Source organism: Leptodactylus fuscus, chromosome 2, assembly GCF_031893055.1.
Source record: "Leptodactylus fuscus isolate aLepFus1 chromosome 2, aLepFus1.hap2, whole genome shotgun sequence".
Lineage (NCBI taxonomy): Eukaryota > Metazoa > Chordata > Amphibia > Anura > Leptodactylidae > Leptodactylus > Leptodactylus fuscus.
In genome coordinates, this window is record NC_134266.1 from 190,746,031 (window position 1) to 190,759,795 (window position 13,765).

The 13,765-nt window shown below is 39.9% G+C and overlaps 1 protein-coding gene across 11 annotated transcripts in view; it reads right to left on the reverse strand.

Moving 5' to 3' along the window:
- MBNL2 (muscleblind like splicing regulator 2) overlaps positions 1-13,765 on the reverse strand; it is a 136,026-nt gene that overhangs the window by 35,960 nt on the left and 86,301 nt on the right. For all 11 annotated transcript variants that reach the window (XM_075265350.1, XM_075265359.1, XM_075265357.1 and 8 more), the window contains one exon: positions 2,314-2,478. In XM_075265350.1, the coding sequence (XP_075121451.1) occupies positions 2,314-2,478 (165 nt within the window). The remainder of the gene's footprint in view (positions 1-2,313; positions 2,479-13,765) is intronic.

The window sequence follows — 13,765 nt, forward strand, 5'->3', positions numbered from 1 at the left end:
TTTCTAAAAGTCACCATATTCTGACACCTGTAACTTTTTTTTATATTTCCCTGTACTGGCATGCATAGGGCATTTTTTTGAGAGGCCAGTTGTACTTTTTACATAAACCATTTTGGGGAATGTCTATCTGTTTGATCACTTTTTATTCAAATTTTTATCAGAGGCGAAACAGTGAAAAATTGTCGGTTTAACTCTTTTGATTATTTTTCCCTGCTACAGCGTTTACTGAACAGGAAAAAACATTTTTATAGAGCGGTCATTTTTGGACACCTAATGCGTATGTGTTTCACAGTAATATTTTACTTTTATATGTATTCTAGGGAAAGGGGGTGATTTGAACTTTCTACAACTTTTTTTTTAATTACTATTTTATTATCCCCCCCCCAAGGAGCTCATTTGATTGCAAGTCCCACAGACTGCAATACAACTGCAATACACCATGCACAGTTCTATACAGAGAACTATAAAAAAAAAATTACTGGTGTCACAATATGACAATGCACATTTTTGTTTAAAGTTATTAAAACAATATACATTTTTATTTAAAAAATTATATAATTTTGGTATTGCTGTGATGGCAGTGACCTGAAGAATATATACAATGTGTTATTTTCATTGCACAGTGCACACCATTAAAACAAAACCAAAAGGAAAATTGGTCATCTGCGTTTCTTCCCCCAAATTTACCAAACTGTGAATTTTTTCAGCTTCTCATGGCGTTGTACAGAATAGTACCCTTAGAAAGTGAAAATTTTCCTGCAAAAAATAAGCCATTGTACAACTCTGTGAATGCAAAATAAAAAAATTATGGCTTTTAGACGAAAGGAAGTAAAAGACAAAAATACAAAACTGAGAGAGTTCATGGCCCTGAACCGGTTAACTTTGAAATGTTTACCAATATAAATATGATTATGTTCATAGGAAAACCCCTTAGCTAACAGGCCAACTGTGATCATGGGTTTTAGAATGGAATTGGCTTGTGAAGTTTATTCTGCAAATGTTAGAAATTGGGCTGACTGACCAGGTCTTATAAAAGAAGAATACAGTGTACTATTACATCTGCTACTGTTTGTCTGTGCATGGCTGGTTTTTGCTAGGACTCACCTGCAGGTTTCTCTGAAGTTTTAGCATGTGAATAAGAGTTATTTAGCTTTCATCTACTATTCTGCTTCTGTACTGTGGCCCTGGCTTTAAGAAGAAAAGTTCTGAAAAATAAACACTACTAGGGTTACACTCCATAAAGTTCTCTGTCTATTTCAGGATGAATGGTTTGCCTGGTCACTAAGTGAGGGTGGCTACATTTTACGTATGGAATTACTTTATATGAACTATCTGCTTAGGTTTCTTTACATTGTAATATTAGTTTTATTTTTTTAGTCTGATTTCTTCTTTAACTGATGGTGATATATTGTGCCCCAGTTGCAGGAGGAATGCAGCCTCCTAACCGGGATTGCAAAGCTGATCTGGGTCCTCTAGGACCCTGCAGCTTCTACAGCTCCCAGGCCTCTGGTGGATCATATGATCGCCAGGCTGGAGTGGAGCCGCATAATGGCGGCATGCATAGCTGTGTACATATACCATCCCTGCCTTCTCTAGTGGAGCTCCAGTTGAAGTAACATCCAGCTCCCCGGTTCTGCAGCTGCTTAACACTGCAAGTATGTACAGTTATGTATACATGTTCATGTACAGTTAGTTAAGAGTGGACTGCCTGGATGTATATGGGTGGTCCGGAACCAGTTAAAGAGGTTGTCCGGTTTCAGAAAAATATTAAGAGAAAAATTTTATTGTTTATATAATGAAAAGATCTACAATTTTCCAAGATACTTTTTGTGTCAATTCCTCATGGCTGTGTCGAGCTCTTCTTTACAGCTGGAGCTGCTGCAGACAATGCAGGTATTTTTAATATACAAACAGTAACATTTGTCTCTCAATATTTGTCTGAAACTGGACAACACCAAAAACAAAAAAGATAAAAAAAGGGACCTAAAACTTAACCTTTAATAAATAAGAGAGGATAAAATGTGGTAAATGTGTGAATAAAAACTATACACATATGCGACCAAAGTAGTGATGGATATAACTGAACAGGAAAGTACCCTTGTCTAATAGAGAAGGTGCAGTGGCTATGGTAAAAACCGAGCCTGTACCACACCTCCTGGAAACAAGTACAGAGAACCATTCACAGAACGTCCCCTCCATGTCAGAATGCTGGTAATATGTCATTATAGGACCAGTCATCATGGTGAACCCTGAGGAAAACAAATCAGGGCAAACGTTAACACACATGAGCGGGTACAGTGGAAGTGTACTTACCATTGGCTGCAGCTGTGTACCCGGGAACATGAACTGCATTTGCTGGGCAAGCATAGCCGCAGCTGTTTTCTGCTGAATAAGATTGTTCCTGCCATTAATTTCTAGCTGGGTTTTTAGGTGTGTAGGTGGATGAAGATATTTGCAGTTCTCCCTTGAGCAACGTCCCTGTAAAATGTAAAAATATTAGATTTAGTAATTTTTTTTAAAAGGCTGATAGTCATTATTATGGCATATGGGAAAGTAGGTTTACAAAGCGGTTATCACCTGTGAAATATATGTGCTACATTTTGTTATCAGTATTTTACACATAAAACAATAAATGTACAATGTATAGTCATTAGCTGTCTGTTGTAAGCCAATGTACTGATGTGGCTATGTTTACATTTGCTCTAGAGTCTATGTTTCAGTTTGAAAACGACAGATACACAATGGACCCCATTATAGTCAATGGGATCCACTGGACTCTGTGTGTTACCTGTGTCTGATGGACCAGAACAACAGAGTGATAACGCCAGTGTGAACCTAGTGTAAAGCATCTCATCTGAGGGTATACAAACAGGATAAATTAAAACGACTGAGACACAATTGTAACTTAAAGTGCCTGTGTCTTAATGAAAAAGCTTTACCAGGGCCCCCACCAAGCATGGTCCATTCAAAAAACTGGTGTCCTCCAATATGACAGGGGAACTTCATATGCCATGGCCGCTCTAATTTAGAGCTGAACTAATTTAGAGGGGTTGTCCAGTTTCAGAAAATAAATTATATTGATTGGAAATTGAAAAGTTCTTCAAGTTTACAATATGCTTTGCATCAATTCCTCATGGGTTTTTACATCTCTGCTTGCTGCATTCTTTGTTTCCTTCCAGTGGGTAACAATCAGTCCGTGGTCATGTGATACAGTCCTATGAAAAAGTTTGGGCACCCCTATTAATCTTAATCATTTTTAGTTCTAAATATTTTGGTGTTTGCAACAGCCATTTCAGTTTGATATATCTAATAACTGATGGACACAGTAATATTTCAGGATTGAAATGAGGTTTATTGTACTAACAGAAAATGCGCAATATGCATTAAACCAAAATTTGACCGGTGCAAAAATATGGGCACCCTTATCATTTTATTGATTTGAATACTCCTAACTACTTTTTACTGACTTACTGAAGCACAAAATTGGTTTTGTAACCTCAGTGAGCTTTGAACTTCATAGCCAGGTGTATCCAATCATGAGAAAAGGTATTTAAGGTGGCCAATTGCAAGTTGTTCTACTATTTGAATCTCCTCTGAAGAGTGGCATCATGGGCTACTCAAAACAACTCTCAAATGATCTGAAAACAAAGATTGTTCAACATAGTTGTTCAGCGGAAGGATACAAAAAGCTGTCTCAGAGATTTAACCTGTCAGTTTCCACTGTGAGGAACATAGTAAGGAAATGGAAGACCACAGGGACAGTTCTTGTTAAGCCCAGAAGTGGCAGGCCAAGAAAAATATCAGAAAGGCAGAGAAGAAGAATGGTGAGAACAGTCAAGGACAATCCACAGACCACCTCCAAAGAGCTGCAGCATCATCTTGCTGCAGATGGTGTCACTGTGCATCGGTCAACTATACAGCGCACTTTGCACAAATAGAAGCTGTATGGGAGAGTGATGAGAAAGAAGCCGTTTCTGCACGTACGCCACAAATAGAGTTGCCTGAGGTATGAAAAAGCACATTTGGACAAGGCAGCTTCATTTTGGAAACAAAAATTGAGTTGTTTGGTTATAAAAAAAAGGCGTTATGCATGGCGTCCAAAAAGAAACAGCATTCCAAGAAAAACACATGCTACCCACTGTAAAATTTGGTGGAGGTTCCATCATGCTTTGGGGCTGTGTGGCCAATGCCGGCATCGGGAATCTTGTTAAAGTTGAGGGTCGCATGGATTCCACTCAGTATCAGCAGATTCTTGAGAATAATGTTCAAGAATCAGTGACGAAGTTGAAGTTACGCCGGGGATGGATATTTCAGCAAGACAATGATCCAAAACACTGCTCCAAATCCTCAGGCATTCATGCAGAGGAACAATTACAATGTTCTGGAATGGTCATCCCAGTCCCCAGACCTGAATATCATTGAACATCTGTGGGATGATTTGAAGCGGGCTGTCCATGCTCGGCGACCATCTAACTTAACTGAACTTGAATTGTTTGTCCAAAATACCTTTATCCAGGATCCAGGAACTGATTAAAAGCTACAGGAAGCGACTAGAGGCTGTTATCTTTGCAAAAGGAGGATGTACTAAATATTAATGTCACTTTTCTGTTGAGGTGCCCATACTTTTGCACCAGTCAAATTTTGGTTTAATGCATATTGCGCATTTTCTGTTAGTACAATAAACCTCATTTCAATCCTGAAATATTACTGTGTCCATCAGTTATTAGATATATCAAACTGAAATGGCTGCTGCAAACACCAAAATATTTAGAACTAAAAATTATTAAGATTAATAGGGGTGCCCAAACTTTTTCATAGGACTGTATATACAGTCCATGGTCAAGTGATATATACAGTCCATGGTCATGTGATATATACAGTCCATGGTCAAGTGATATATACAGTCCATGGTCAAGTGATATATACAGTCCATGGTCATGTGAAATATACAGTCCATGGTCATGTGATATACAGTCCATGGTCATGTGATATACAGTCCGTGGTCATGTGATATATACAGTCCATGGTCAAGTGATATATACAGTCCATGGTGATGTGATATATAAAGTCCATGGTCATGTGATATACAGTCCATGGTCATGTGATATACAGTCCATGGTCATGTGATGGATACATAGGTGCACAGCTTGTTACCAGGCTTGTTACCTGTACTGTGACTGTAATGAGCTTTGCACCTATGTATCCATCACATAACCATGGGCTGATTGTTATCCACTAGAAGTAAACTATAAATAACATTTATTTGCTGGAATGGGACAACTCCTTTAAGGTCTTTGCAAGTTAGTAGTACTAAACAAAGGAAGGAACGTTACAGATTCTCTCAGACGTCACAGAGAAACATCTCTGTGTCTAATGTACTGCTTAATTTCATCTACGGGTGATCAGTTTTTTGTAGCGCTAAACTCTCAGTTCTATGCCTCATATAACAAAGTATCCTCCATTTGATTCATTTTGATGTTTGACATGATGGTACACAGAAACAAATAGGTGGGTTACTGAATGAATATTCTTGCTGTCTCTTTGATTTTCTTTGACAGTAAGTGAGGAGAACAGTTCATGGTGGTGCCATCTCAAGCATCTTTTTCATGCAGGTTCTCCAACACTTTTCCATGTGGCTTTTTGATGAAAGGCTTTGTCTATATGCCAAAATGAGGTGCTGAACAACACAACATCCTGACAGATGGCAGTGTCGGCTTTATTTCAGTATATTAACAGATCTAATGTATCAGATAGCTAAGCTTCTCATGGGCAGTCTGTTCTGCTTTATCCTTCTGAGCAAATATCTTCTGAGTCAGCTTTATGTCTGATCTGGCTGTAAGGAGAAGATGAAGAACTCTCATATTTCTCTTAAAGAATGATATACTGATTTACAGACAATAACCAGTGTAATTATAAGTCTGTGTGTCAATTAGAAATTACCTTAATGCCAAAGAGCAATAAGCATGGCTATAAATGTAGTAAATACCATATAGGGTGTGCTATAAAACTGCAGACAGTGTAAGATGGTTTTCAGTTCCAACAACTAGTACTAATAAGGACATGTATCTGTGTAGCCAAGAACTTCATTGCTTAAAATGGTTGCCAGTGCTCTATCCTCCCAAACACTGAATCACTGACTAACATGAGGATGTTTTATAACCTGATAATACAAGATGAGGAATCAGACTTCTTATTCTGTATGGCTCATCTACTGCCACTTCATAAGAAGTGAAATACAATAGTCATACGGAAACTTGCAGCACCACAGCATCTGTTTATGTTGATGTATGTAGGATGCTATAAGGGTGCAGAGAATATTCATTATATATGGAAGAAAACACATTTAGACATCAATACAGGACAGGGCTGTATACTAATAGGGTGATCACAACTATGGAAAGGCAGATACAAACGACTACTATAGCTATTCACTATGTCTAATTGATGGTTATGTATAATTTCAACCTATATAACACTGTAACTAAGTTGGTGCTGGAGTGTAGCAAAAAAAATGGATTGGCAAGGCTTTGCACAAGCCCTTAAAGTATAACTCCCATATTATTATCTTTTTTGCTATTGTGTTGGGGGTTGTATGGTGAATATTTTGTAATATACCTTATTTTATTTTTTTTTTATAGAAAACAGACTGTAACATTCTCCAGTGAAACCCTCTAACTGAGGGAAATCCGTACAGATTTGTATTGCCAATATGTACAGAACATACTTTCCCGTGCCTAGTTACAGCATTCCTAATGGGAACTTTACAACCTTTTTTATGCATTAAAAGGAAGTCAGATAGGTTAAGTATGCTACAAAAAATTTCACCACCCCCAACACAATACCAAACCGCCCCCCCAAAAAAACAACTTTATACTTTAAATGGGTCTTCTTCGCGTCTTCTTCTGGCGGTGGTTTCAAACTTTTAGGCCTCGGGCCTAGGGCAAAGTCGACTGCCCAGACGGCTGCCCAAGGCCTAGAAGTTTGAAGCCACTGCCGGGAGAAGACGCGAAGAAGACCCGTTCCTGAAAAAGATGGAGGCGGCACTGGAGAGACGCCCCCAGTGCTGTTTGAGCGCTGTGGCCCGCCCCCAGTGCTGCGAGAGAGCTCATTTGCATACCGATGAAAACCGCATTATATACTGAACAGCAGCGCGGAGAAGTCATCTAAAGGTGGAGAAGAATGGCCTTTCTTAAAGGGGTATTCCCATGTACATAATCATATCTATATTTGTAGATAATTAAAAGTTAAACATTTTTGCAAATATACGTAATTAAAAATTCTGCAAAGTTTTAAAGATTTTCTCTAGTTTTCTTAGTGGTGACAGTCTGCTGTCTTGATCGGTTGCTAATGGATACGACCACTAATGCAGAAACTTTCTATGTTCTGGGACTTGTCAGGAATCCAGCCATGATTTTCTTATCAGGCACGGACACTACATGTATCAGAAGATATCCCGGCCACAATAAGGAAATCATGGCTGATTTTCTGACTTTAGAAAGTTCCCACATTCATGGTCATATCCACTGGCAACCGATCAAGACAACAGACTGTGACCACAAGATATTTAGAGAAAATCTTTAAAACTCTGCAAAATGCTTCATCACTTATATTTGCAAAAATATTTAACTTTTAATTATCTACAAATTGAAAATTAATTATGTACATGGGAATACCCCTTTAAGGCTATTCCTACATGGTAGGCAGAAAAAATTGAGTTTTAATGATAGGATCCCTTTAAGAACGATGCTGACTACTGTGCAGTCTTGCTCTGGGTCCTGAAGGAAGCCAAAAAAACCCTGGCCCATTTATAGACAAAAGGTGGTCTGTTCCAATAGGATATGGAAGTAATAGTGGGAAAACCTCTGCTCGAAAGAGGATTGGTGAGATCAATACATGGACACCCACTGATTTCAGGGTAGATATTGTAAGGTTACTCATCAAGTAGTTTCCCCAGCAATCACAGCCGATCATAGAAGAATGCAATCTGAGACTTACCTGGGGAAAAGCTTAACAAAAATGAGCATGTATGTACAACGGGTATAACCCTAATAACTTTATTTATGGGAAAACCCGCCAGAATTATATAGCTATATAATTAGCTTGTTTTAGAAATATGATTCACATTCTCCAGGCTCCAGACTTTAAGAACACAGATGATAGAGGGATTAAGAAATGACCTTAGATCTGTGAATGCTATTTTTGTTCCTGCCAGTCCTTAAATCATTACATTCTAGAATGGCTGACCTCTAGGTTATTTAAATTTGCAACTCGCATATACAGAGTGTTCAAAACGTAAGGAAAGAAACTGACAAAATCCAAGTACTGATTCTGAAAAATGTGTGGAAATAAAATCATACTATTAAGCACATGTATGCTTAGAGACCTCGTAAGGCGACATACACATGACCATGTGCGAGGTCCACGGTGAATGCTTCCGCACTCTATTCACTGCCTTCAGTGAGCCAGGGCTGCAAAACAGACAGGAATAGGACCTCTCCTAAATGTTTTCTCAGGCTCACAGCCACACACCCAGGCGTGTGATAATACATGGCCATAGACACAAATGGATTGAATGTGCTAGCCATGAAAAAAACACAGCTATAACACTGACAATAAATAACACATAATACAGGTGTTGCCTTATATTGTAGAGAGAGGCCTTTGGGCCCGCTCAGGCTCCGAGGTCCAGTAGTGATCAATACCTCTGTGTCCCCTATAGTTATGTCCTTGTGTATGTTATGTATGTAGTATGAATTCTCTAAAATAAAATGTACAATATACAACAAAACCTCTTTAAGGCTGAAGACCCAGGTAGCGAAATGCATCTAAAAAGTCTGTGGAATAAAACACAGCGAAAACACATTGTGGTTTCTTTTTTTCAACAGTGTTTTTCATAGATTTTTTTTGCTGCATTTTACTCAGAAATGTTTATTTTTATGACGTCATCATATTCTGCAGGGCTTTAAAAACATTATCAGTCGCTCTTTCATATAGGGCTCACTATTTCATTTCCCGATCAGAAACCAGAATAGCCAGAAGAAACCCAAACAAACACAGCGATAACTTGAAAACTCTATGTAGATGTTATACTTGGCAGGATTGATACCTAGAACTTTTGGTGGTAACCACAGAGCCACCGTGCTTTTATTTCTTAATATATAGAGAAAATATTTGCAATTCAGCAGCTAAAATTAACATGCAGTTATGTTAATCACTAGAGATGAGCGAACAGTGTTCTATCGAACACATGTTTGATCGGATATCAGGGTGTTCGCCATGTTCGAATCGAATCGAACACCGCGTGGTAAAGTGCGCCAAAATTCGATTCCCCTCCCACCTTCCCTGGCGCCTTTTTTGCACCAATAACAGCGCAGGGGAGGTGGGACAGGAACTACGACACCGGGGGCATTGAAAAAAATTGGAAAAAGTCATTGGCTGCCGAAATCAGGTGACCTCCATTTTAGACGAATAGTGGATTTCAAATCCGGGTCATATGAGAATGTGAACTTTGTGACTATGAGACAGGGATAGCTGTACAGGCAGGGATAGCTAGGGATAACCTTTATTTAGGGGGGAATGTTATTAAAAATAACTTTTTGGGGCTCTATCGGGTGTGTAATTGTGATTTTTGTGAGATAAACTTTTTCCCATAGGGATGCATTGGCCAGCGCTGATTGGCCGAATTCCGTACTCTGGCCAATCAGTGCTGGCCAATGCATTCTATTAGCTTGATGAAGCAGAGTGTGCACAAGGGTTCAAGCGCACCCTCGGCTCTGATGTAGGAGAGCCGAGGGTGCACTTGAACCCTTGTGCACACTCTGCTTCATCAAGCTAATAGAATGCATTGGCCAGCGCTGATTGGCCAGCGCTAAGCACACACATTCAGCTCTACTTCATCGGGCTAATAGAATGCATTGGCCAGCGCTGATTGGCCAGAGTACGGAATTCGGCCAATCAGCGCTGGCTCTGCTGGAGGAGGCGGAGTCTAAGATCGCTCCACACCAGTCTCCATTCAGGTCCGACCTTAGACTCCGCCTCCTCCAGCAGAGCCATCGCTGATTGGCCGAATTCCGTACTCTGGCCAATCAGCACTGGCTAATGCATTGTATTGGCGTGATGAAGCAGTGCTGAATGTGTGTGCTTAGCACACACATTCAGCTCTACTTCATCGGGCTAATAGAATGCATTGGCCAATCAGCGCTGGCCAATGCATTCTATTAGCGTGAACTGAGTTTGCACAGGGGTTCTAGTGCACCCTCGGCTCTGCTACATCAGATTGCTACATCTGATGTAGCAGTGCCGAGTGTGCATCAGATGTGTAGTTGAGCAAAACTGACTCAGCACTGCTAAGTCTCTGCATTCGCATAGGAATGCATTGGCCAGCCTTCGGCCAATCAGCGCTGGCTCTGCCGGAGGAGGCGGAGTCTAAGGTCGGACCTGAATGGAGACTGACATAGAATACAAAGGATCATCCAGCAACGAGATAAGAAAGTCCAATATAAGTCTTCTTTATTTCTTGTTATCGCAATGTAAATAAAACAGCACGCAATGCACAGGAAAAGCCTGCGTCAGACAGACGCGTTTCAGATAACAATCCTTCCTCAGTGTCTGAATGGAGACTGGTGTGGAGCGATCTTAGACTCCGCCTCCTCCAGCAGAGCCAGCGCTGATTGGTCGAGTTCCGTACTCTGGCCAATCAGCACTGGCCAATGCATTTCTATGGGGAAAAGTTAGCTTGCGAAAATCGCAAACTGACAGGGATTTCCATGAAATAAAGTGACTTTTATGCCCCCAGACATGCTTCCCCTGCTGTCCCAGTGTCATTCCAGGGTGTTGGTATCATTTCCTGGGGTGTCATAGTGGACTTGGTGACCCTCCAGACACGAATTTGGGTTTCCCCCTTAACGAGTTTATGTTCCCCATAGACTATAATGGGGTTCGAAACCCATTCGAACACTCGAACAGTGAGCGGCTGTTTGAATCGAATTTCGAACCTCGAACATTTTAGTGTTCGCTCATCTCTATTAATCACGTGTGAATGAGATTTTTGATCTTTGTGTTTTTGCTCTTAATAGAAGCCCTTACATGTCACTATTATTGAGGTGAGAAGCATTTTGGACCCAATAGATTCCCTTTAATAATTCAGATTTTTCCTTAGAGACCATGCCTACTTTTATTCCTCAAATTAGACTAGTAAAAAAGCTATTTTTATTGTATATTTGTTACAGTGACGTAAACTGCTTAACAATTATTTTTTTGTTTTGCACAGGTATAGACAACATATTTAACAGAATAGCCCTAAGTACATGTGGTTCTATTTAATGATTTTTCACACAATAGAGCATAGATTGTACTTCTGAGACACCTTAGAACTGAATATTAAAGCAGTGGTGGGGATTGTTTTGTGGTCTTCAGGACCCAGAAACTTTTGTCAGTAGACAACAAACAAGAACACAAACATGAACAGAAACTGACTGAAAAGGTTAGGTGCCACTATCATATTTTAAGGCCCAATAACTACCTCGTTTTTGCAATCTGTTCAGCTTTGCTGACAAAGAGACTATATAACCCCCATATGCACTCTTCTTAACAAAGGCAATGTCAGCCAAAGGCAGGTAGTATTAAAGGGGTTTTCCGGGCAGAAAATCTTTTTTTTATAAAGATCTGTTAGTGCTACTGATGGGTTAATAAGTACACCCATATACTTTTAGCAGGGTTTGGAGTCATTTCTAGGTGTCTCTAGCAACTGCTGCATCCTCTTGTGTTTGTTTACATGGTGTTAGTTTCCTGCTGTGCAGCTACCTGTGTAAGTTGCTGCACTAACTCCCTCTCACTCAGCCCACTCCGTTACAAAACCCTTTCTCTTACTAGCCTAATCCCTCCCACCCTGCCTGTGTCACTACACCTAGCCCCTCCCACCCTTACTCTTTTGCTAAGCCTAGACCCTCCCAGTAACTGACAAGCGATTCCACCCATTACTAGCCCCTCCCACTCTCCCCATTTCCTATTCAATCTATTCCGCCCACTGCAGAAGACAGGAAACGGGTGAGGCGCCGTTCTTCAGACACAAGAAGGCTTGATAAGTATTGCAGGGGATAGGTAAGGGGGAAGAGTAATGGTGACGTTCCAATGTCCCCAGATTATCAGAAAGTGTCCCTGGAGTGGTCACATGACCACCTCAGGGATATGGGTAATTGTACATTTTTTTAATTGATATAAATTAGAAATTAGGTGTGTGGGGGGGTGAGTTTAGGAGTTAATTATGAGTTTATCCTGGACAACCCTTTAAAGGCAGGGTATCTGATGCACCTGGTCTAGGGTGTCTTTTGTCCTAGGTTTGTTCATAACCAAATATAAAAATGTTATGCAGCAGGAGCTCGGGACCCTTCAGCTACCTGCCACACCATTCACCTTGTAGGCTAATTTTAGAAAGAAACATGATCTCAATCCCCATTCTATAATTAAATCATAATCATGATAGTAAGAACAGTCTTGCCCCCATCTTATCTCCTTCAAGGAAACTGTCACATTTCAAGTCTCGCATCTCAATGGACTGCTGAGACCACCACATCCTAATATTAAATTTTATCACTTGCTGTTTACGACCTCTTTAAACTGTGTAGGGTTATCACAAATGTCAAAGACAGATGGTGTTCCTAGCACAGTGAATGTGAAGATTCACTGAACATGTTGCTTTGTGCAAGACAAGTATCATGAGTTTGAAACTAGATACATACATAAATCTATGTATGATTGTAATGTGTAGTGCCCTATTATTGTAAGAATTATTACACATATGTATTGCAATAAAAAAAACATACGGTACAGACCAATATGTACTGCTGGTTGCTATTAGCTGCTTCTGCTTGTAGCCGCAGTTTCATTCCATGTTAGGCTGCTTTCACTCAGTTATATGTTGGAGTTTTTATAATTTTTTTTAATATATGGAATAGCACAGAAGGCAGTGTTAATCTATACAGTGACCTCAAGTAAATGAAATTTATATATGATATATATATATATATACAGTCCTATGAAAAAGTTTGGGCACCCCTATTAATCTTAATCATTTTTAGTTCTAAATATTTTGGTATTTGCAACAGCCATTTCAGTTTGATATATCTAATAACTGATGGACACAGTAATATTTCAGGATTGAAATGAGGTTTATTGTACTAACAGAAAATGTGCAATATGCATTAAACCAAAATTTGACCGGTGCAAAAGTATGGGCACCTCAACAGAAAAGTGACATTAATATTTAGTAGATCCTCCTTTTGCAAAGATAACAGCCTCTAGTCGCTTCCTGTAGCTTTTAATCAGTTCCTGGATCCTGGATAAAGGTATTTTGGACAAACAATTCAAGTTCAGTTAAGTTAGATGGTCGCCGAGCATGGACAGCCCGCTTCAAATCATCCCACAGATGTTCAATGATATTCAGGTCTGGGGACTGGGATGGCCATTCCAGAACATTGTAATTGTTCCTCTGCATGAATGCCTGAGGATTTGGAGCGGTGTTTTGGATCATTGTCTTGCTGAAATATCCATCCCCGGTGTAACTTCAACTTCGTCACTGATTCTTGAACATTATTCTCAAGAATCTGCTGATACTGAGTGGAATCCATGCGACCCTCAACTTTAACAAGATTCCCGATGCCGGCATTGGCCACACAGCCCCAAAGCATGATGGAACCTCCACCAAATTTTACAGTGGGTAGCAAGTGTTTTTCTTGGAATGCTGTTTCTTTTTGGACGCCATGCATAA